We start from the raw sequence: 23,393 nt of genomic DNA, 5'->3' as shown, positions 1-23,393 counted from the left end.
AGAGTTTTCTGAGATTCGCAGTTGGGGAAGCCCACTACCAGTTTGTGGCTCTTCCCTTTGGTTTGGCATCAGCCCCCCGAGTCTTTACCAGGTGCTGGCTCCTGTTTTGGCGTTGCTGCGATAACGCCATATCACGATCATGGGTTACCTAGACAATCTCCTCCTGAGAGCATCTTCCGCCTCAGAGTTAGAGGAGGATGTGGCGATCACCATGCAGACCCTGCAGGAATTTGGGTGGCTGTTGAACGTAAAGAAGTCGGTCATTGTACTGACTCAGCATTTGGAGTACCTAGGCTTGCTGCTGGACTCCATGGAAGTAAGAGTGTTTCTCCCTTCAGACAAGCTGCAGACTCTCAGATCCGCGGTAAAACTGCTGATGAACCTCAAGTGGTCGTCGCTACACTTCTGCATGCGAGTCCTGGGACTCATGGTGGCCTCTTTCGAGGCAGTACCATATGCTCAGTTCCACACCAGAGCTCTGCAGAAGGCGATTTTGACGAAGTGGGACAAATCTCCGTTGTCCCTGGATCGACAGATTCAGGTGAGCCAGTTAGTCAGGGATCCCTGATCTGGTGGCTGAGGTCCCTGGTACTTCAGACCGGGAAGTCGTTCCTACCTCAGAAATGAACGCCAAACACAACGGACGCCATCCTATCCGACTATGATCCGTAATGGGAGTTCAGTCGACTCAGGGCCTCTGGTCGACGGAGGAATCCAAGTTGCCAATCAATCTGCTCGATCTGAGAGCGATCTCCATGCTTGGTTGGCTGTGGCATATGTAAATCACCAAGGAGGAACAAGAAGCTCGGCCGCCGCACGGGAGGTCACTCTCATACTTCAGTGGGCAGAGCGACATGTACCGGCCCTGACGTGCATGTTGGGAGTGGAGAACTGGCAGGCGGACTATCTGAGTCGCCAGGTGCTGGACCCAGGAGAATGGGCGTTGCATCCGGAGGTGTTCAGGCTACTGTGCCTGTGGTGGGCCACACCAGACGTGGATCTTCTGGCCTTCCGTCTCAATCGGAAGTTGCCTCGATTCATGTCCAGGACAAGGGATCCGTGGGCAGACGCGCTGGTGGCTCCGTGGGATCAGTACCAGCTGATCTACGCCTTTCCTCCACTAAAACTGTTACCACGTCTGCTTTTCAGAGTGGGTGTCGAGGGGATACCAGTGATTCTGGTTGCTCCAGATTGGCCTCAGTGTCCTTGGTACGCAGACCTAGTGCGCCTGGTGGCAGACGCTTCCTGGCGACTGCCGTTGTGAGAGGACCTTCTGTCGCTAAATCCGATTCTCCATCCTGCCTCACCATCCCTGGCTTTAACGGCATGGCTATTAATTTCACTCTTTTTTGTTTATAGCGCAAAAAATAAAAATGGCAGAGGTGATCAAATACCTCCAAAAGAAAGCTCTATTTGTGGGAAAAAAAGGACATCAATTTAGTTTTGGCATAGTGTCGCAGGACCACGCAATTGTCAGTTAAACTGACGCAGTGCCTTATCACAAAAAAATGCTCTGGTCATTAAGAGGGTAAAACCTTCTGGGGCTGAAGTGGTTAATAATAGTAATAATAATAATAAATATTTATTATTAATTTGTTACGTTCCATTCATTTAGATGCAACATTCGTTATTTCGGATAATTCGTAACTCTGGATAAATTTGTATTCATTATGTTCACTAACAGCCAAATTTGAAAGGAAATTCCAATACCTATACTTTAATAATTAGTAATTGTTATTAATCGTTTTTTTATTTTTTTTATTTTCGGGTTCTCGAATTTTCATTCTTATTTTTGGATATTCGTTCTTCTGAATTTTCTTATTTTCAGATTTCTCAAATTTTCGGATTTTTGCATTTCAGATTTTCGCTCTTTCGAGTTTCGGAATTTTGGGATTTTCGATTAATTTGTTGAACAGGTTTTCGTTAATTTGAATATTTCCGAATTAACAAATTTGTCGAATTTTGTCAAAAAACTAATTTGGAACAAAACTAATTGCACATGTCTAATATTAACCATACTCTGATTAAAATATAAGCCGATTATACTTTTTCAAGACTTTCAAGATTTTAAAATAACATGTCATGGAAGGCATTTTAAAATGAGATGCAGGTTAATTAAAATCATAATTAGTTTTCATGTAAGTAGTTTTATTGACTGTTTTATGAATTTACACTTCAATTAACAAACAACACCTAGAAGGTTACATACAACCGCTCTGCAATATGTCCATTCACCCATTGTATAGCAGTAAGGGGTATTGCGCCCAAAACCAAACAGCAGCTCTGCATTGAAATCAATCAGCTACTATTATCAGCTAGCTATTTTTTTTTTTGTCAAAGTTTAATTGAACAAGCTGAAGTTAGAAGATGATTGGCTACCATGCACAAATGCACCAGATTTTGCACTCTCCAGTTTTAGTAAATTAACCCCCAATATTTTATAAATCCCAGAGACCTTTGATACCAGTATTGTATTTTTCTATTTACTAGTGTAAAAGATGTTAAATAGGTTGAGAAACAGTTTCCCATCACCAATGTACTGAGGCAGTAATGACAATGTAGATCAGGGATATGCAATTAGCGGACCTCCAGCTGTTGCAGAACTACAACTCCCATGAGGCATAGCAAGACTCTGACAGCCACAAGCATGACACCCAGAGGCAGAGGCCTGACAGGACTTGTAGTTTTGTAACAGCTGAAGGTCCGCTAATTGCATATGTCTGTTGTAGAGGAAAACAGATATAAAATATTTAAGTATACAGGCATTATGTATACTTACAGAGGGCTCCATAATGAATGTGTAAATAAAGGCTAATATGAATATTTTTATAGTAGCCTATGTAATTTTATTATGTCTTTGAGAGTGTGCTGATGGGTTCAATAATACCTATCACATTATTGTAGTAACCATCGTAGTACGTGCAGTGGTGGGGCTAGATCCAGCTTGGGCAGCCATCTGCTCTATAACTTCAAGAACATTTGCGGACATCCTTTTCGTTAATGTACTTATATTGAGATGATATTTTTAGTTATACAAAAAAAAAAAAGACTTAAAAAACACAAAATGGGATCAACACTAAGGTAGTAAAATAGTATCGGTGTAAGATGATGCTTAATAAGATCAATCACCTGACTTGTTGCCAAAGGGTACACCTCCAGTTGTCTCTATTATAGGGCCAATTCAGCTCAATAAATGTTTGTGACAACATACTGTACACTGCTGAATTGTGTTTTCATGCTAGCAACTCAAAATAAATTTTGTGATTTCAGAAAATAATCCTGCAGAAGGTTAATCACACGATTCTGTATGTATCATTTAACTGCATTTCTGAAGAGTTTGCTGATTCCAGTACACTGTTTTTTCTTCGAGATACCCAAGGTAAGGCACTTTGTAAATATGTAGTTTATACAACTAATCCCATACTAAAATATTTATGCTAAATATAAAATAAAACACAAAAGATGACCATAGGCAAATGAGGACAGTTGGACTTTTTGAATTAACTATTTTTTCTCAAAAGTCTGATTGTGCATCAGACTTTCGAGAAAAAAAACGTTAATTAAAAAATTTCAAAAAATCGTTACCTAGGACCATCAAATGATGTTTATGTCGATACAAGAGGTGGAGGTTGAAGGGGCACAGTCGAATCTCTGAAGTGCAGAGGAGTTTTTTTTTTGGCTTGCAAATGGCCAGATCAGAAGGTTTTTATTTTATTTCTATATGTATCCTAATGCAATATTGTGAATGTAGAGAGATCTGATGACCACCAAACCGTGTGGAGAGAATGGAGAGGTTGTATTGAACACAGTGCCACCATTTCTTCAAAATTCACAAAAAAGACTAGATTTAAATCTCATCTCTGTGCCAGGCAGCCATCTAAGATGACACCTTTGACAACAAACATAGCCAGCTTAGACACATTTAAAAAAAACTGAGGTACACTAAAACCCCACTAAAACACTCCAGGCGAGAATCAAAACAGGAAGCTAATGCAGCCTGGTCATCAATAGGGATGAGCTCCGGCGTGTTCGCATGCTCCACGTGCAGAGCCCGCCAGGAAGTTGGCGCAGCGCTGCGCTAATCACAGGCAGTGAGACATTGCCCGAGCTCTGGAGCCGCGCATCGGGGCAATGTCTCACTGCCTCTGATTAGCGCAGCACTGCGCTGACCTCCTGGCAGGCTCTGCACGTGGAGCATGCGAATACACCGGAGCTCATCCTTAGTCATAAATAGCAAGATCATAAAATAGTCTGGAGAATGTTTTGAGCAAATAAATATTATGAGTCTGTTTTTGTTTACCAGAGCAAGCTCTATATTTATTGTATAATTTCTTTTGTGATAGTGTTACCTTCATAAAAAAACGTTAAACTAATATTTGAGAACATGCCAATCAGCTAGACACCAAACTTGTTATAAAAAAATACAGTTCACAATCACTTTAAGCATTTTTTCACTTCTAATTCAGTTTATTTTACTTTTTCTTGTTTTATTTTCTTCTGTTATGTTTTCTTCCATGATTTTTTTTTTCACTAACTCATATTAGAAAATGGTAGGCTAAATCTCTGTTTGCTTTTATTAGAAATGAATTATTAGGGAGCTGTCGTATTATTAACTCTGTTAAATTTCTGTATGACCATGGTAGTGAGTGTTATACACTTTTTTTTTTTATTTTATTTATTTTATTTTTTTATTTTTAAGAAAGTCTAAACTGCAACAGCAGATGCTGAGAATTTAAATGCTGTGAATGTGTTTTTATGAAATCATATGGTGGTGGATCCTGAAAGTATGTGTAAAGGGTTAACTGCCAGGTCAATCTGCCCAAATGATGGCCACTTTCATTCTCCCAGTGCTTTAAAGTAAAGTACATCCAAACCTCGACTTCTGTGGATCACAGGCGTCACGGCTGATATTAATGGGGGGGGGGGGGTCATTCCTGGGCGCTGATCTCCTCCACATCACAAGTGCTACCACTGCAAATGCTGAGGAGATTGGGTGCTGGGGGAGCGGCAGGGAGAGGAGATGGGATGACACATCGATCAGTCTCTCACATACCGAGGAGCTCATCCTGATGGGGAGCGGTGTGCTGGGGAGGGATCAGAGGTGATTGGCAGGAGTAGTGCTCCTCTGTCTTTAATACGCCCCTCTACTCATCGGGATCCAATGACAGGGCTCCCTTCTACCCCTTATCTGCATGGATGTCCTGGCTCCTTCCATCCTCCGCCATTATTTGTGGTGCCTGCTGTCTCTCAGCAAGGAAAGATTCACACACAACACACTTTTTTTTTATTTTTTATTTTATAAAGCTCTTGTTCTCATGTCAGGAGGATTTCATTTGTGGATTAGGCTGTATAGTTCATTAGAGAACAAGGAGCTGTAAAGCTTTTTTTTTTTTACCACGGAGCACTACGCGCACTGCATTACTACTCTTCTTGGGGCAACCAAGGTGTCCCAGGTCTTTTACAATCCTATAGTGTATATTACAAAAATAACAAATTGCCGTGCATCACTAAAATGTTTGAGTTTGGCTTGTAGAAGTGAGGGGGCAGAGCAGAGAGCCGCGGACTGACAGTCACCAGCTCTCTGCTCTGGGAGCCCTGAGAACCAAGCTATTGGCGGTGTTTAGTTGCTCGGTTCTAGAGCCAGCGGGACCGATGCTGCATCCAGCTAGGTAAGTATGAATGTGAAAAAACGCGATTCCCATACACGTCTTTTCATTTTTGTCCCAGAGCAGGAAAATCTTTGCACAGGGAGAGTGACTGTGTAATCTCCAACAGTGGAGTCTGAGCGTGTCATCGTCCTCAAGGTTTGATATGGGAACGATACATATTTATATCTTTATCCCATAGAATTTGAAACAGATAACTTGTTTACTGAATTATATGAAAAACAGGGGCAAAATGCACATATGTGCATTTTGAAGATTTTGTTTATTGAGCACACATAGATATTGTATACTCTGCTTTTTATTGTTTTTGATAATATCCTGTTTTTCACACCTGTGTGAACTGTGCAATAAACTTTTATTTAAAATGTATATGCCTGACAAATTTTTTCTGCTTATGTCCCCGTTAGGGAGATCTGTGTGTCCTCATGATTACTGTCACCAGACCAGGAATAGAGCAGAAATCTCCTAATGGAGACGCATGTTCTGGTGATAAATGTCCAAGAGTGGGCTTCCCTCACTTTGGAGAAATTTCCACTTACATCTAGTTGTAAAATGCATATGTCATTAGATATTCTTGAGACAGACAGAGCTTTCTTTCGGTGCTATTCAATCACCACAGTTTTTATTTTTTTTTATTTTTTTTTGTAATATCAACAAAAAAAAACACTGAAAATGTTGAAAAAAAAACATGTTTTTCTTAGTTTCTGTTAGAAAATTTTGCAAATAAATAATCTTTCTTCATAAATTTGAATAAAAATGTATTCTGCTACATTTTTTTGATAAAAAATAACCCAAATCATATATATTATTTACTTTGTGTGAAAGTTATAGAGCCTACAAACTATGGCATATACTATATATTTGAAAAATTATCAATTCTGATATACTGTCATCCTGTCATAATTTTTTGAGGCCCTAATGTCAGGACAGTACAAATACCCCCCCCCCCCAAATAACCCCTTTTTGAAAAGTAGACACCCCAAGGTATTTAGTAAGAGGCTTGGTGAGTTTGAGGTTGTAATTTTTTTGTCACAATTGTTTGTAAAATGAAGAAATTAATTTTTTTTTATTTCACAATTGTTTTACATACTGTCACCAGAGCAATATAGTGTCATCATATAACTGGTGTGGTGGGGATCAGGAGCGTTGACTGGCGACAGTATGTAAAGATAAAAAATGTAAAAACATTTTTTCAACTTTCTTAACATTATTTTTTTTTTCTACATTTTTTTTTTTTTTTACATACTGTGACCAGAGCATTACAGTGTCACCATAGTGGCACTGTACTGCTCCTATGGAGGTAATCAGGATTTTTCACTACGATTGCTTATTACAGCAATCATTTTTATGACCCACTAACATCTTAATGGAAGAAAACCATCGGGCCTTCAGAAAAAAACTCAAGACCCACCTCGTCTAAGAAGCAGGACAACACAGGACAGATTAAGCGCCTTGAGGCGATTCAGTTTGCATTTATCGCGCTAAACAAGTCCATTCATTCATTCAATGGCATTCATTTATGTGCCATTGTGTACTATTGCGATAGCTGTGACTGGCCACAGTTATCACATGGTACAGGTCTGCTGCGATTGGCCCCTGTACCATGTGATCACTGTGACCAATCACAAAGATCACAATAGTACAAAATGAATGGCTATGAATGAAAACTATTGTGTACAACTAACATGTGTGTGACATGTGCAATCACATGGTAGTAGGACCAACCCAGTGGAAGTATTATTATAATAGGCCAGGCGGGAGGTGGTTGAATGTGCATAGGTTACATTAACTCTTGATGTGTGTTCTAGTTGATTTATTTTGTATAATGTTCTTTTATGTACAGAAACTATCCCAGAGCCCAATGATATGCAGGAGGCCAATGATGTCATGCCAAGGTTTCTGCAGTATGAAATGTTAAATGGACATCCTCTGGGGATGCTCAAACAAGTCATTTCACAGGTATTTTTTTGGAATTGAAGATTTTACTGATTCAGCCAATAGTTAAATGTAATGAACACTTTGTTCCCTGTTACCCATAGAAAAGGAAACATTTGGTGTTTTTTTTGCATAGAGATTTCGTGTGCGATAACCAGTGCTGACATAAGTTATAAGAGCTTGTTATTTTTCATTAGGGAACTCTAGGCGAGCGGCTAAACCCACAAATTAAATGCTAATGAGTGCCTTTTTACCTGCTAAATGATCTGTATTTCTGTCCATTACACAACCTTGCCACAGAGCATAGTCCTACCTGGCTGCACATTAATGATCTCCTGTCAGTCTGCTTTGTTCTCCTATCAGCATGCTGCTTCCACAGCAGCACACCTGATTAGCTCTTTGTGCTGCTTCTCCCTCCTCTTTTCTGGGATGTGCTGTACAGTAAAGAGAAAGAGGCTGATACCAAGTCAAATTCAGGTATATGAAATGCTTGAATTTAAAAAATAATACATTGTATTGTGCCTTTTTATATCTGCCTGGAGTTTAGCTTTAAAATAAACCTTTTCATCTCCCAACAATGTACCTTCACAATCAGATGTTTCCTCCAAATATTCTGACTAAACAGACTAAACAGTGCTGTTACTGATACACAAATTGTTACATTTTTGTAAAAAATCAATAGTTAAGTTGCCACCTCCGTCTCAAATGACACTTTTTGACCACCGATCTATGCCTGCTGCCCTGCAGAGACCAGTGACACGTGACCATCACAAAAGTGCGGAGGTGTCTCTCACATTATGGAATGTGTTTGGCGGTACACTAATCCTCCTTTGCACTTTTGCAAACAATAGGTTTTAATTAACGCTTGGTTCATACTACTGCGACCTGAAAGTCATGCAACTTTTGGTGTGACTTTGCCAGGTGACTTCCTGATGATTTGCTGGCGACTTGAGTAGTACTTTGATGCGATTTGATATGGCTTTGAAGTGACTTTGTCTTGTGCAGGTATGCAGAGATGACGGCATACAGGAAGATGCTATGCATTGCCTGGATAATCTCCCTGTAAAGTCCGAATCCAATCACATCAGTATAGATGAGGATCTGACTTGGAGGCAACTTCCAATAAAGTCTATGGGCACAATTTGGATAGTACAGGAACCTTTTCTAAAGTTGGGGCGACTTCAGTAGTGCTAATTAAGACAGCTCTCATTGACTTGCATAAGATTTCACTCTCACAATCACAGTGAACCAAGCCTCAGAACATGAATAATAGGTAAAGTACTGTGAATACACAAGAGTACAAAGTATGTGTAAGGAGACTTAGTGTAATGCCGCTTTTAACCACTTCAGCCCCAGAAGATTTGGTTGGTCAATGACCAGGCCATTTTTTTGCGATACGGCACTGCTTCACTTTAAATGTCAGTTGCGCGGTCGTGCGGCGTTGTACCCAAGCTTGCATGTCCCCCTCGGATCTACAGCGACTGTACTTCCAAATGCGCTTTCAGTGCGCTTTCAAGTGCACTTGCTGTGCAAAGTACATTTTCCTTTAGTAAATAACCCCCAATATCTTTTTGCTATAATAAATATCCCACATTTAAAAAAAAGATTTTTTTTTCCTTATTTTGGGGCGATATGTATTCTACATATTTTTGGTAAAACAAATCGCAATAAGAGTATATTGATTGGTTTGCACAAAATGTATAGCGTCTACAAAATAGGGGATAGATTATTTATGGCATTTTATTATTATTATTCATTTTTTTACTAGTAATGGCGGCGATCTGCGTTTTTTTTTTTTTTATTGGGACTGTGACATTATGGCGGACACATTGGACACTTTTGACAAATTTTTGGGACCATTGACAATTATACAGTGATCAGTGCTATTAAAACGCACTGATTACTGTAAAAATTTCACTGGAAAGGGTTTACACTAGGGGGGCGATCAAGGGGTTAACTGCGTTCCCTCACTGTGTTCTAACTGAAGGGGGGTGGCAGATCGTTGTTTATACTTTGTATGAACACACAATCAGTCTCTTCTCCCCTGAAACAACCGGGATCTGTGTGTTTACACACACAGATCCCGGTTCTCACTCTGTCACGAGCGATCGCGGGTGCCACATTAGTGGCCACAATGGGAAGCGACATAAGGTAACGTCGATTTGCCCAGCCGAGCCAACCCATTGCAGTAAAACTGCAGCGGCTGATCGGCAAGTGGTTAAAGCGGAGGTTCACACAAAAAAGGAACCTCCGCTTTTCGGAACCCTCCCCCCCTCCGTTGTCACATTTGACACCTTTCAGGGAGGAGGGGGGTGCAGATACCTGTATAATACAGGTATTTGCACCCACTTCTGGACATAGATATCCGCAGAATCTGTGGTTAGCTACGCCACATCCAGTCCCCTCCCGCTGTCTGCTGGGAAACACACGGATCCCAGAGACAGCAGGGACTATCCGTATTGCGCAGCGTGACTCGTGCATGCACAGTAGGGAACCGGGAAATGAAGCCGCAAGGCTTCACTTCCTGATTCCCTTAGCAAAGATGGCGGCGGCAGCACCCAAGAGCCAAGCGACAGATCAGGTTCAGGTGCCGACATCGCGGGTGCGCTGTCCATATTTTAAAAGTCAGCAGCTGCAGCATTTGTAGCTGCTGGCTTTAAAAAAAAAAAAAATTTCGGCGGAACTCCAGGAGTATTGCCAGGAGGCTGAAAACCTTGTGTTGTGTTCTATGTGATGGTGAGAACCCCACTATGGGAACCCTTCTGTACAAGAACTTTTCTTTTAATTCTTTATCTTTTAAAAGTGGGCAAAAAAGGCCCCTAAAATGAAAGTTGGCAAGCTGACTTTGGGCAGCTCTACACTTGAAACTAACAAGCCTTACTCTTTGGCCATATCCCATATCCCAGGCCAAGAGGGTTACAGTGCTGGCAAATCCACTGTTTGACAATCCATTTCACATTACTGCACTGTTGGAACACTGGAATTGTATCAATTTCAATACTCTGCCTCTAATGACATCACATATTGTGTTAAGCCACAGATTACCAGGATGGAGTCTCAGCAGTGCTAGTATAGCTACTATTACATATAATTAAGTCAATGTTAACCTGACACTTGCCAAATGACAAACTGGTAAATACTGCTTCTATGGGAACTGCACATTCAGACTATACAACGCATGCTGTACAGTATAAAGTATATGTGTGCCATTTGGTTTCTTAATAAACTAAGAATGTCTGTGTGTACCCTGAAGTATAATTGCAGACAAAGCTTTTTTTTTTCTTCTTTTGGTTGGAGCCAAGATGGGGTCAAAACCTCTGTTTTGAGTTTTCTGTGGGCACACACGCTGTACAACTGAGATGGTCTAAGCCCACGTACACACGGTCGGAGATTTTGGCAACCAAATCCGTCGGATTTTGCCCGTCGGATTTAGTCCGACGGATTGTGTCCGAAACTGTTGCATACACACGGTTGGGCCAAGTTGGCGAAAAATCCGATCTTTCAGAACGTGATGACGTAATTTCGTTACAATGGGACTACATTCAGGCTAGTAGCCAATAGTTTTGATGTAGGAATTTGATCTGAGTGTTACCGGCCTCAAAATGTGAATTAAGAGAGCCGATGATTGTAGACGCGATGAGATAAGGTGATCAGCTTGGCGTGGACTGCAAAGAATCACACAAACAGCATGAGATATGACCACTGACTTTATGGCTGGAAGTAGTTTAATTTTACATAACAATACATCTTTTACATTTTTATAGTCACATGTTTATAACCATTAACAATATATATAATACCGATTTTAACTAAAGTATTTTAAAACGTAGTTATAACAATGAACATTACTAAATTTAATAACATATATATCCCTGTTATTCAGTGTTATAGATAATTATCTTTATCTCTCTGGTACACTTTAAGTGTGCAATAATCATACTGGCAATGCATTGCTTTAATACAAATATTTTCATGGTAGTACTCTTTTTTAACCACTAGATGGTGCACATTGCATGTCTGTATGATGCAATACATAAGCTTTACATACAATAGGTTTTTTTCTATATTAAATAACAGAAAACATGTGCTTCTATAAATCTATGCCATTTTCAATAAATCAGGTTTAAATATACCTATTTAGAAAGGTTTAGTGTTTATCATAGACATTTGTTCTGACTAATGCAGTATTTTCATGTTCTTATGCACTTTTCCCTTGTTTCTGACACATGCTGTTCTAAAGTTCTAATTACAGCAAAACTATAGCATAAAATCTGCTGAGACTTTTTCTGCATCTGCTCAAGATGTTTAGGAATCTTTCTATCACAGGTTAATACAGATTAGGAACAATTTAGAGTACATACCTGCAAAGAATCACACAAACAGCATGAGATATGACCACTGACTTTATGGCTGGAAGTAGTTTAATTTCCAGTCACATGGTGTGTGGCCTTATATAGACTCTGTTTGTGTACCTTCTCTGCCATCTACTGGTTATTAATAGAATAGAAGGAAGATGTTTAGAAATATAAAAAAAAAAATGAATATGTACTTTGCTTTGGGGTGTCTGTTTTGTGACCATATAAACCCCAGTCCGTCACACTCTCCCCTCCTTCAGTTAATGGCTCCCGACATTAAACTCAATTGGTATCTGAACACTATTTAGTGATTTAAGTAACCCAAATAGGTACTTGTTGCCACCAAGGAGCTACGTTAACTACCTGGCATGTCATGGGAGTAGCTAGCATTGTGTGAGTTTGTATGGTGTGAATCTGACTTGGTATGTATCTTGGCTGACCTAGTGTGTCATACGTAAAGATCTCTTTAGGCTTAGCTTGTCTGGTAGATCTTCTGACAGGAGTTGAGTCTTCTCCATCAACATCATTTTCCGTTTGCATATCTTGGTTCACAGGTAAGTCTTGACTTAATGAGGGTAATTCTGCAGTGTCTAGTCCCACCATGTCTGTAGCCCAGATTTGGTCGCCAACTATTGTTCCATCATTTTGTTCTTGTTCAAGATTGGGTGTGGTAGTTGTAGGATAGAACTCTTCAGCAGAAACTCTTAATGGGATTTTCTGTACGTTTTGAGAGTTTGGTTGAGACACAACACAATCATGACTTTCTGTAGTCTCTGGTATATAAGGATAATACCATCTTTCTTCATCTGAACATTCCTCCTCCTGGTCCACATCCATTCTGGTATCCTTTCTGTTACTTGATTGCCTTTGTTTCATCGGTACTCTTGGAATGTGTCCTTCAATTGGTAGGTCATTTACTGGTAGTAAAAGATTTCTGTGCAGTACTCGAATAGTCTTTTTACCACTTTCAGGCTGAATTTTGTACACAGGCCCATCTTTGATTCTTTCTACCACTTTGTGTACTGATTCTTCCCAGTATGAACGAAGTTTACCAGGTCCTCCTCTTTCAGAGAGATTTCGTACTAAGACCCGATCACCCGGTTGAAGAGGTGCTCCTTTTATCTTTTTGTCATAGTACTTCTTCCCTTTAGCAGATGATTTTTTGCTATTCTCGGATGCGATTTTGTAAGCTTCTTGCATTCTAGATGCCCATTTCTGAGTAAATGTTGGTTGACTTTCTGATTCCTTTTCCAAATTTAGGTTGAGCATTAGGTCAATTGGCAAACGAGGAGATCTTCCATACAATAGAAAGAATGGCGAGTATCCTGTGGCTTCATGCCTGGTGCAATTGTATGCATGAACCATATGTGGAAGATGTTCTTTCCAATCTGACTTTTTCTCTTCCTCTAAGGTGCGAAGCATCTGTAACAAAGTACGGTTCAGTCTCTCCACTGGGTTACCCTGTGGATGGTATGGAGTAGTTCTTGAATGAGAAATCCCTGCCAATCGTTGCAATGTCTGAAATAAGTTGTTTTCAAATTCTCTTCCTTGGTCATGGTGGAGTTTCTCTGGATAGCCAAAACGTGGTATGAAATCTTGAAAGATCTTTTCTGCCGCCGTTTTTCCAGATTTGTTCTTAGTTGGATACGCTTGTGCAAAGCGTGTGAAATGGTCAACTATTACAAGTATATACTCATATCCTCCTTTGCTTTTCTCCAAGTGAAGATAATCAATGGATACTAACTCCAAAGGTGAACTGGTAGTAATCGAACCCATAGGTGCTCTTTCGGTGATATTTGGACGCTTTTGTTTGATGCAGCTGCATTTCTTCAGCACATATTCATCAATGTCTTTTTGCATAAATGGCCAGTAAAATCGTTCACGTGCTAGGTGGGTTACCTTGTCAGTACCAATGTGACCCATGTCATCATGAAGATTTGTTAAGACCAATGGTTTTAACTTTTCTGGTAGAACTAGCTGTTTTCGGGTTCCAGAGTGTCGGTAGAGGATTCCTTCATCGACTCTGAGTTTATTCCATTCATGTATCAAACGTCTTGTTTTGCTTGTCATACTCTCCTTTTCTTTGTGGTTTGGAATCCAGTCATTCTCCTTAAGCCAGACCACTTCTCTAATGTTGGTATCGTCTTGTTGTAATGCTCTGATATTCTCCTGAGTCATTGGGCAGATTGTCTGTCCTTTCAGCAATTCTTCGGCCACATCACTTTCTGAGTGAAGAGTCAATGAAGCCACCCATAATGCCTCTTCTTCGTCAACAGCTTTGCTCCCTTGCCACATAGCTGACACAACCTCAGATGGTACAAGCTCTGTGTACTCACTCAGATTCTTTGTGAGTTCCACCGGAAATCGTGACAGTGTATCTGCGTCTGCATTCTGTTTACCTGGCCTGTACTTGATATCGAAGTGGAAATCAGCCAACTCGCCAACCCAGCGATGACCCACAGCATTCAGTCTGGCAGTACTCAATACATATGTCAATGGATTGTTGTCTGTGTAAACGGTGAATGTTGGAGCGTAGTACAAGTAATCTCTGAATTTGTCACAGACTGCCCACTTGAGAGCTAAAAACTCAAGTTTACCAGAGTGAAGATAGTAATTGCGCTCTGCTGGAGTCAATGTTCTGGAGCCAAACCCAATAACACGAAGTTTTTCTCCTTGTCGTTGGTATAGTACAGCACCTAGGCCTTCATTGGAAGCATCAGTGTGTAAGACGAAGGGTAAGTCAAAATCAGGGTATGCTAGAATTGGTGGATTGGTTAGCATGTCCACCAGTCTGGATACTACAGCTTGATGTTTGGGTGTCCATTGAATCAGTGTTTTAGATGGCACTTGTGCTTTGTTCCCGTTTTTCTTTATAGATTCCATCCGATTGTTTTTGGGGATGGATGTAGCAGATTCTTTCTCAGTGTTCTGCAAAAGTTCATACAGTGGTTTAGCAAGTCGAGAGAAATCTTGAATGAAGGACCTGTAGTAGCTCAGGAATCCTAACAAAGATCTGACTTCTCCCACTGTTTTTGGTTCTTTCCTTTTCAAATGTAATACCGCTTCAAGATCTTTTGGGTCAATTTTTATGCCTTCTTCTGACACCATTCGTCCAAGGTATCGAATCTGTCGTTTAAAGAGTTCACACTTCTTCGGTCTAAGTTTGATACCATGCTCACGCATTCGACTAAGCACTTGCCTAATATCATTGACATGCTCCTGAAAAGTTTTGGAGTAGCAAAGTACGTCATCCAAGTATGGAGAACAACATTTGTCTCTGATGCCCTCTAATACATTCTCCATGCATCTCTGAATAGCTGCTGGGGCATTCGATAATCCAAATGGAATACGGTTCCACTCCAGGAGTCCCCAGGGGGTGCTGAAAGCCGTCAGATGTCTGGAGTCTTCATGCACAAAGCCTTGATGATACGCACTACCCTGGTCCAGGATTGAGAACCACGTAAATCCTCCTAAGCTATCCAGCAGATCTTGTATTCTGGGTAGTGGATGTCTATCTGGGATAGTCTTTCGGTTTAACTCCCTAAAGTCAACACATAGTCGTAGGCTACTGTCCTTCTTTCGAACACAAACAACTGGTGATGAGTATGCGGAAGAAGATTTTGTTACCCAACCTCGGTCAAGAAGGTTTTGGATATATTCTTTCACTTCTTTGTATAGGGGTTTCGGTATTGAATTGTAGCGTTTCTGGACAGGAGTTTCATCTTTCAGATTTATCCTCAGTTTCAGGTTAGGGATGCATCCTATGTCTCCCTCATCTCGAGCAAAGACATCTGATTCATCATATAACATTTGTCTCGCTATCTCCTGTTCTTCTTCTGAGAGATCTTCCAAATTGACAGGTGGGTGCCACTTAACAGATTTGTTAGTGGGTAGCTGATTTCCAGTGTCCACTTGATTCAACTGGTTTACATGAAACACCCTTTTCTTCTGGTCAATTCCCTTTCCATCGTCTTTGTTTGGAGACAATGGTAGAATCTCAGCTGCTGGAGAAATGGTACCCAATACTGTTCTGGGTGGAAGGTAGATGTCATGTTGAGCACGGTTCAGTATAGGTATCTTCACCAGTTTAGAGAACCCATTTGGCACATCTACCACTGAAGGAAATAGTTCAAGTCCTTCCTCAACTGGATATTCGGGAAGTGGTTCAAATGGCATAATTCCTCCTTTCGGCCACGCTCTAATTCTGCATTTGACTTCACAGAGCTCGCCTCCTTTAATCTGGAGTCCCTTCTTCCCCACTTTGACCATACGACTATCGAATATTTCTCCTGGGTCAGTTGCTTGACTGACAGCATTTACAATGTTATTCGCTACACTCTGTCTTACTTTCATAGCTTCACTCAGCAAGATAGTCAGGTTTTGGGTGCTGTTTGGTCGGTCACGGTTTTCTCTGATCAATTCTTCAATAACATTAAACCCAAGAATTGGATTATCATTACAGCAGTCACTCACCAGCATTGGCACATAAATGGCTGAGTTTCCATGTCCACTACTTTCGAATTCCAGGCAGACTTCAATCCACCCGATGAATGGAATGATAGAACCATTTGCAGCTGTAATGGATAAGTTGTCATCACAAAGTAAATCTTGTATGTGCCTAATGGAGACGCTGGGTAGAAACTTTTCTAACCATGCCTTCCCGACAATGCTGACCTGAGCTCCTGTATCCATCAACATGTCAACCGGTACACCATTCATCCGACATGACAGTAGGCATTTTCCTCCAATTAATTGTGCTACGTGTTGTTTGGAGAATCCATTCTCTTTTGGGAGTGTTCTAGTTGACCGGTGGGTGAATACCCTGTTTACCTTAGCATGGGACAGATCATTTGAGGTGGTCACTGGTTGTCCCTTTCCCAGTGACCGTCTGTCGTTTCCCGACTGCCTTCTTTTCTTCAAGCAATCAACCGCTCTGTGTCCTGTCCAACCACAGTAGAAACAATGGTAGCAGTTCTGACTCTCTCGTTTAATGCAATCATCACACCTGGGCTTGCAGTGAGTTGTATCTGGAACTTGAACATTGGTTAGTGGCTTAGTCATTTGGTTTCCAACAATAGGAGTTAGCTTCATCATCTTTTCCAGGTTCTTTGTGAGAGCAGAGACCTGTGTTGTTAGTTCCATTAATGCAGTGTGATTTGCTTTAACATCTCCCTCAACTCTCTGTTGCAAGGTGTCTTTTTCACTATTCCCTGGTGTCTGTGATGAATGAACAGTAAGAGGTTTATGTTTAGGTGCACTGTTTAAGCGTCTCTGCCTTTCTGTTTCCTCATCAACTGATCTGGTGACTTGCTCTATGATAAAGTCATCCGTTACTGTCAAATCAGACACATAAGGCTTGATATCTCGTCTAACATTAGAATTTTTCTCATTTAGTCCCTGATACAGTGTATGAAGGAATATGCCTTGCACCAGTTTTTTGTCATAGTTAAACTCTTGCCTATCATGTTGTGATGTAGACAGAACTTTTTGTTTTAACCCCACTAGCCTGTAAACAAATTGTTGTGCTGTTTCTCTTTCTTGCTGGGTAGCATTGCTAAGGTCCTGAAATAACTCATTACCACTTCGTTCTCTCATATGTGACTTCAAAAACCTTTTCAATTCAGCAACAGTAAGATCATCTTTGTCAGTCAACATATCTTTAAAATTACCAGGTTTGATTATTCTCAACACTGTGCGTATAATTTCAGATTCAGGGAATTTTTCTGTTAGACCCTCGTCAATTTGTCTGCACGCGCTACTGTAACTCATGTCTGAACCATGATCTGAAATTACACCACCATGCATTTTAAATTCTCTACGTGGCAATAAAGCAACAACATCAGTTAATCTCACCACCTCCGGCAGACGACTCTCACGACTCTCCTTGTAGCTCTGTAGCAGGCTCACGCTTGTCTCGCGCTTCCTTCTCACTGGTAACACAACGAATCCCGGCACACGAGCCCCCAAAATGTTACCGGCCTCAAAATGTGAATTAAGAGAGCCGATGATTGTAGACGCGATGAGATAAGGTGATCAGCTTGGCGTGGACTGCAAAGAATCACACAAACAGCATGAGATATGACCACTGACTTTATGGCTGGAAGTAGTTTAATTTTACATAACAATACATCTTTTACATTTTTATAGTCACATGTTTATAACCATTAACAATATATATAATACCGATTTTAACTAAAGTATTTTAAAACGTAGTTATAACAATGAACATTACTAAATTTAATAACATATATATCCCTGTTATTCAGTGTTATAGATAATTATCTTTATCTCTCTGGTACACTTTAAGTGTGCAATAATCATACTGGCAATGCATTGCTTTAATACAAATATTTTCATGGTAGTACTCTTTTTTAACCACTAGATGGTGCACATTGCATGTCTGTATGATGCAATACATAAGCTTTACATACAATAGGTTTTTTTCTATATTAAATAACAGAAAACATGTGCTTCTATAAATCTATGCCATTTTCAATAAATCAGGTTTAAATATACCTATTTAGAAAGGTTTAGTGTTTATCATAGACATTTGTTCTGACTAATGCAGTATTTTCATGTTCTTATGCACTTTTCCCTTGTTTCTGACACATGCTGTTCTAAAGTTCTAATTACAGCAAAACTATAGCATAAAATCTGCTGAGACTTTTTCTGCATCTGCTCAAGATGTTTAGGAATCTTTCTATCACAGGTTAATACAGATTAGGAACAATTTAGAGTACATACCTGCAAAGAATCACACAAACAGCATGAGATATGACCACTGACTTTATGGCTGGAAGTAGTTTAATTTCCAGTCACATGGTGTGTGGCCTTATATAGACTCTGTTTGTGTACCTTCTCTGCCATCTACTGGTTATTAATAGAATAGAAGGAAGATGTTTAGAAATATAAAAAAAAAAATGAATATGTACTTTGCTTTGGGGTGTCTGTTTTGTGACCATATAAACCCCAGTCCATCACATGAGCATGCGCGGCACTTGGTCCGATCAAAATGCTCTACACATGATCGGATTAGGTCCGTCCGGCCCAGTTGGAAAATTGGGTCGGACGGAGATTCGGACGGAATCAGTCCGATGCATACCACACACAGTCGGATTATCTGACGACACGGTCCGATAAGACTCATTCCGACAGATTCTCCGACCGTGTGTACAAGGGCTAAGATTCTCTGATTTTCGCTAATTTTTTTTAGCACTCCTATTGGAGTGATGTCTTAGTGAAGAATGTTAGTGAGACAGGAAGTGAGGGGAAATCTGTTACAATAAGGACACAGGCAGCAAGAATAAAAAACTTGATTGATCTGGCTTCTACTGTAACTCTTCCACACTCTGCTAAAAACTAAAAATAAGATAGTTCATACATTCTTTAGAAAGGTGTAGTATAGCATTTTATTTTTATAGGGAACACCTTATGGCTTATTTTCATTGTTTCCAATAGCTCATTAGTAAGAACATGCTACCTGTATTACTAGGTAACAGTTTATTTTGTTTTCAGGTCTATATGCCTCTGTTGGCTTATAATCAGCATAAAAATAAAGACATCACCCTTCAAGGTGATCACGAGCAATCCATGCCTTCACAAGACTCAAATGACAAAGATTCTACACAGCATGGAGAGCCCAATGGAGAGTCCATAAGTGTTCAGCTAATTCGGGATGAATTTTTAATAAATATGCAAAAAATCCTTAATCATAGTCAGCAAACAATACAGCAGCTGGAGGGTGAGTGTTTCATTGTTTTTCAATACAATTAGGACCCAAATGATCAGGGACTTTCACAAAATTAAATGGAATTAATTCAATTAACATTAAGATAATTTACAGTCATCATTCACTTCTTGAAAAGGATACACTTTGGTCAGGTGGAGGCAGGATGGGCTTCCCTGAAGAGTTGATTTTTTTTATGGATCGCCTAGTGGTGAGAGAATGGTAGGAGATAGCAGGACAGATTGATTTAGAGAGTTCCAGAGGATAGGAGAGGCTCAGTAGAAGTTCTGGAGACAAGCATGAGACAGAGACAAGGGTACCAGATAGCAGAATATCTCAGCAGGAGTAGAGAGGATGGTTTGGGTGATATTTGGAATCAAGATTGATGATGTAGCTTGAGGGCAGAGTTGTTGATGGATTTGTGTATTGTTGTTAATATTTTCAGTTTAATTCCCTGGTCATTCGGAAGCCAGAGGAGGGATTGGCAGAGAGGGGTGGCAGGCACTCAGCGGTAGGTAAGGTAGATAAGTCTGGCAGCATCAATCATAATACACTGTGGGGAGGGGATCGTCTTTAGAATGTTTGCACTTTGCCTCTTTTGCCTTAAAAAAAAATCAGTGATCTGATATCCTATGTTAATTTTATAGATTGTGTCAGAATAAAAAGTTTAAAGATTTAGCTAAAAAAAATGTAGTCATTGCTGGAATTTATGGAGGGTAAGTCAAAAAAGTAACTTGTGCTGTTGTGCCCCCTGTGCTGCCTGTAGATTTGGACATTATTTGAGCTCCTTCTCCTTGGATGGGACACCTGGTTGATGCTGATAAGCTGGCATTGAGTTGCATTGTGAAAAGGGATGATGATGATGATGACTCTGGGTACAGATGAGAGTTACATTGTGGAAAACCTCTTCACAATGTAAGGCCCATCCCCACGCATAGTCCTCCTAATCCATTTTTACAATGCAACTCAATCTTCATCCCCACCCAGCACCATCCATCCCTCCAGTCTCCACAATTTATGCCTACCCACACCCAGCACCATCCATCCCTCCATTCTCCACAATGTATCCCTACTCACGCCCAGCACCATCCATCCCTACAGTCTCCAGAATGTATCCCTACCCACACCCAGCACCACTCATCCTTCCAGCCTCCACAATGTATCCCCACCCAGGCCCAGCATCCTGGAGAAGGATGGGTGATGCTAGGCATGGATGGGGATACATTGTGGAGAGGGATGGGTGATGCTGGGCGTGGATAGGGGATACATTGTAGAGTGGGAGGGGGGGGGGGGGCCAGGCCTATAGCTGTGTAAGGGGCCCCAAAATTTCTGATGGCAGCCCTGAGCAGAGGAAATGGGTTTTGAGAAGCAGCAAAAGAGACCTTGGGGGTTATTTACTAAAGGAAAATCCACTTTGCACTGAAAGTGCACTTGGAAGTAAAGTCGCTGTAGATCCAAGGGGGACATGCAAGGAAAATGAAAAACAGCATTTTTCAGATATACCCCTTAGATTTAGAGTGAGCGCACTTGCAGTGCAAAGTGGATTTGTCTTTCGTAAATAACCCCCATTGACATTGTGTGTGTGTGTGTGTGTGTTAATGGATTCAATAAACAAATGACTTTCAGAATTACAATTCGTTATCACAAATATATATACATAAATAATGAATTATCGAAAATTGAAACAATTAATATAACAAATCGATACGTTATAACGAATATCTATACTCTACAGAAATTATGAATTATTTGAAAACAAATTAACTTAACATATCGAATATAACAGAATGCAATTATTATGTATTTTACGAATGGAAACAAAAAAACATTTTCCACCATGCACAAGTCTACCATTCAATACAAATTAACAAAGTGGGTTAAAATTCACCCTCTGTTTCCATCTCACATTTAGGAGAAATAAAACTAGCAATGCCGGATGTAAATCTTGATGTTGAAACGAATGCTATGGCAGCTGATAAAACTGCTGTAGAAAAACTTGAACAATGTGTTATGAACTGGCAGATACAAATGTCCGCAGCTCTGGCAGAACTACTACAGAAGCAGCCTCAGGTATTTTATTTATGCTTAGATACATGTATTTTCATTCTATGGGCTACTGGGTAGCAATATAATGAATTAATATGCAGCCACAGAGTGCTTTTTTTTAAATCAGAGGTATATGTAGTAGGGTTGGGGAGGGGCGGTTGGGGGTGCCATATAAACATTTTATAGTGTGTAATTATCTAGTAGACGCAAATGTCTGCAGCTCTAATTTGTTGTAGAAGAAGCCTCAGATGTACAGTAAATACAGTTTGTTTTATCATACTGTGAACTAGGAATGGTACAACATGACAAATTACAATGCAATGTGTGTAGTACTGTATATATGTCACTGTGTTTTAATACGTTTCATAAACTTGGTCAACAGTCCCTTCCAGCAACTAAATAAAATATCAGACATGGGGTTATTTACTAAAGGCAAATTCACTGTGCACTGCAAGTGAACTTGGAAGTGCAGGTGCTGTAGGTCTTAGGGGGACATGTAAGGACAATAAAAACATTTTTTGCTTGCACATGATTGGATAATAGAAATGAGCAGAACCCTTCCGCTTATCTTAGATCTTCCCCTCGGATCTACAGCAACTGCATTTCTAAATGCATTTGCAGTGCACTTGTACTACACAGTGGGTATACCTTTAGTAAATCAACCCCACTGTCTTTGTTTTGCTATAATGGCCATATAGCAGGTATAGTAGTACTGAAATTGGTGTTCCTGTCTTTCCAACAATGCCATATGAAGGAAAATATTTCTTATATATTATTGCTTATACTTGTTGATACAATTAACGTTTACTAGCTGTTTTTTTGTGATAATATTTATTAGCGTTTTTTTGCAATGTTTTATGGAAACCTGTGTTTTGTGCAAACTAAGCAACATAGAAAGCACAACGTACTATAAGACATATACGGCAAATTCAATAAAGTCCTAATGACAGTTTCCTAGTGGTATGATTCTTTACAATGGCCTGCACAAGATCAAAATAAACCCTGCCGCCCGTTTTGGTAACTTTACCGACTTGTGCAACAGATTCAAGGTGCATGTCCCAGATTCATGTACCTGTTTACAATATGTAAGTGAATTTGTCAACTGCATGACCAGAGGCACATCAGAATTCTAAAGAGTGTTTTAGACAGTCTTTATCAATTCCCCTGATAGTGTTCTTATAACGTCACTGTACCCCCATCACCTGATCTTCTGCTTGGGACTAGAGAAAAACTTAACATTTTTTTGATTTTGAATTAGAGTTTCTGGCCCAAATATACTCTTTTCCACATTTCAAAATGTACAATACACAAAAAGCCATCAACGTTTCTAGGTACAAAGATTTGAATTGTGAGAAAAAGATATTGTCTCTTGTGTAAAAGTGGCCAAAAGGAAGGTGCTTGTTGCCTGGACAAACTTCTCATTCTGTTCCTAATTTTGTGATCTATGCCAGAAAGGTTAAAGCGGAGTTCCACCCAAAAGTGGAACTTCCGCTTGTTCGTCTCCTCCCCCCCTCTGGTGCCACATTTGGCACCTTTCAGGGGGGAATGGAGACCTGTTTTTGACAGGCCCCCTTCCCCACTTCCGGGAGACGGGGCCACTGCGCCATCTCGTGGAAGTTTGGCCCCCTTCCTCCTTCCTCCGCCACCGGGCCAATTAGAAAGCAC

General features: G+C 40.3%; 1 protein-coding gene across 1 annotated transcript in view; it reads left to right on the top strand.

The window, feature by feature from the left end:
• Positions 1 to 23,393, top strand: part of DNAH10 (dynein axonemal heavy chain 10) — a 245,701-nt gene that overhangs the window by 4,088 nt on the left and 218,220 nt on the right. The window contains exons 3-6 of the mRNA XM_077461854.1: positions 3,271 to 3,379; positions 7,510 to 7,625; positions 19,472 to 19,697; positions 21,595 to 21,752. Of these exons, the coding sequence (XP_077317980.1) occupies positions 3,271 to 3,379; positions 7,510 to 7,625; positions 19,472 to 19,697; positions 21,595 to 21,752 (609 nt within the window). The remainder of the gene's footprint in view (positions 1 to 3,270; positions 3,380 to 7,509; positions 7,626 to 19,471; positions 19,698 to 21,594; positions 21,753 to 23,393) is intronic.

The sequence above is a fragment of the Lithobates pipiens genome, unplaced genomic scaffold, assembly GCF_037356315.1.
Source record: "Lithobates pipiens isolate NorthernLeopardFrog02 unplaced genomic scaffold, aLitPip1_a1.2 Scaffold_3, whole genome shotgun sequence".
In the NCBI taxonomy this organism is placed as follows: domain Eukaryota; kingdom Metazoa; phylum Chordata; class Amphibia; order Anura; family Ranidae; genus Lithobates; species Lithobates pipiens.
Note: the sequence above shows the minus strand (reverse complement) of the source record. Positions and strands in the feature narration are given on the sequence as shown.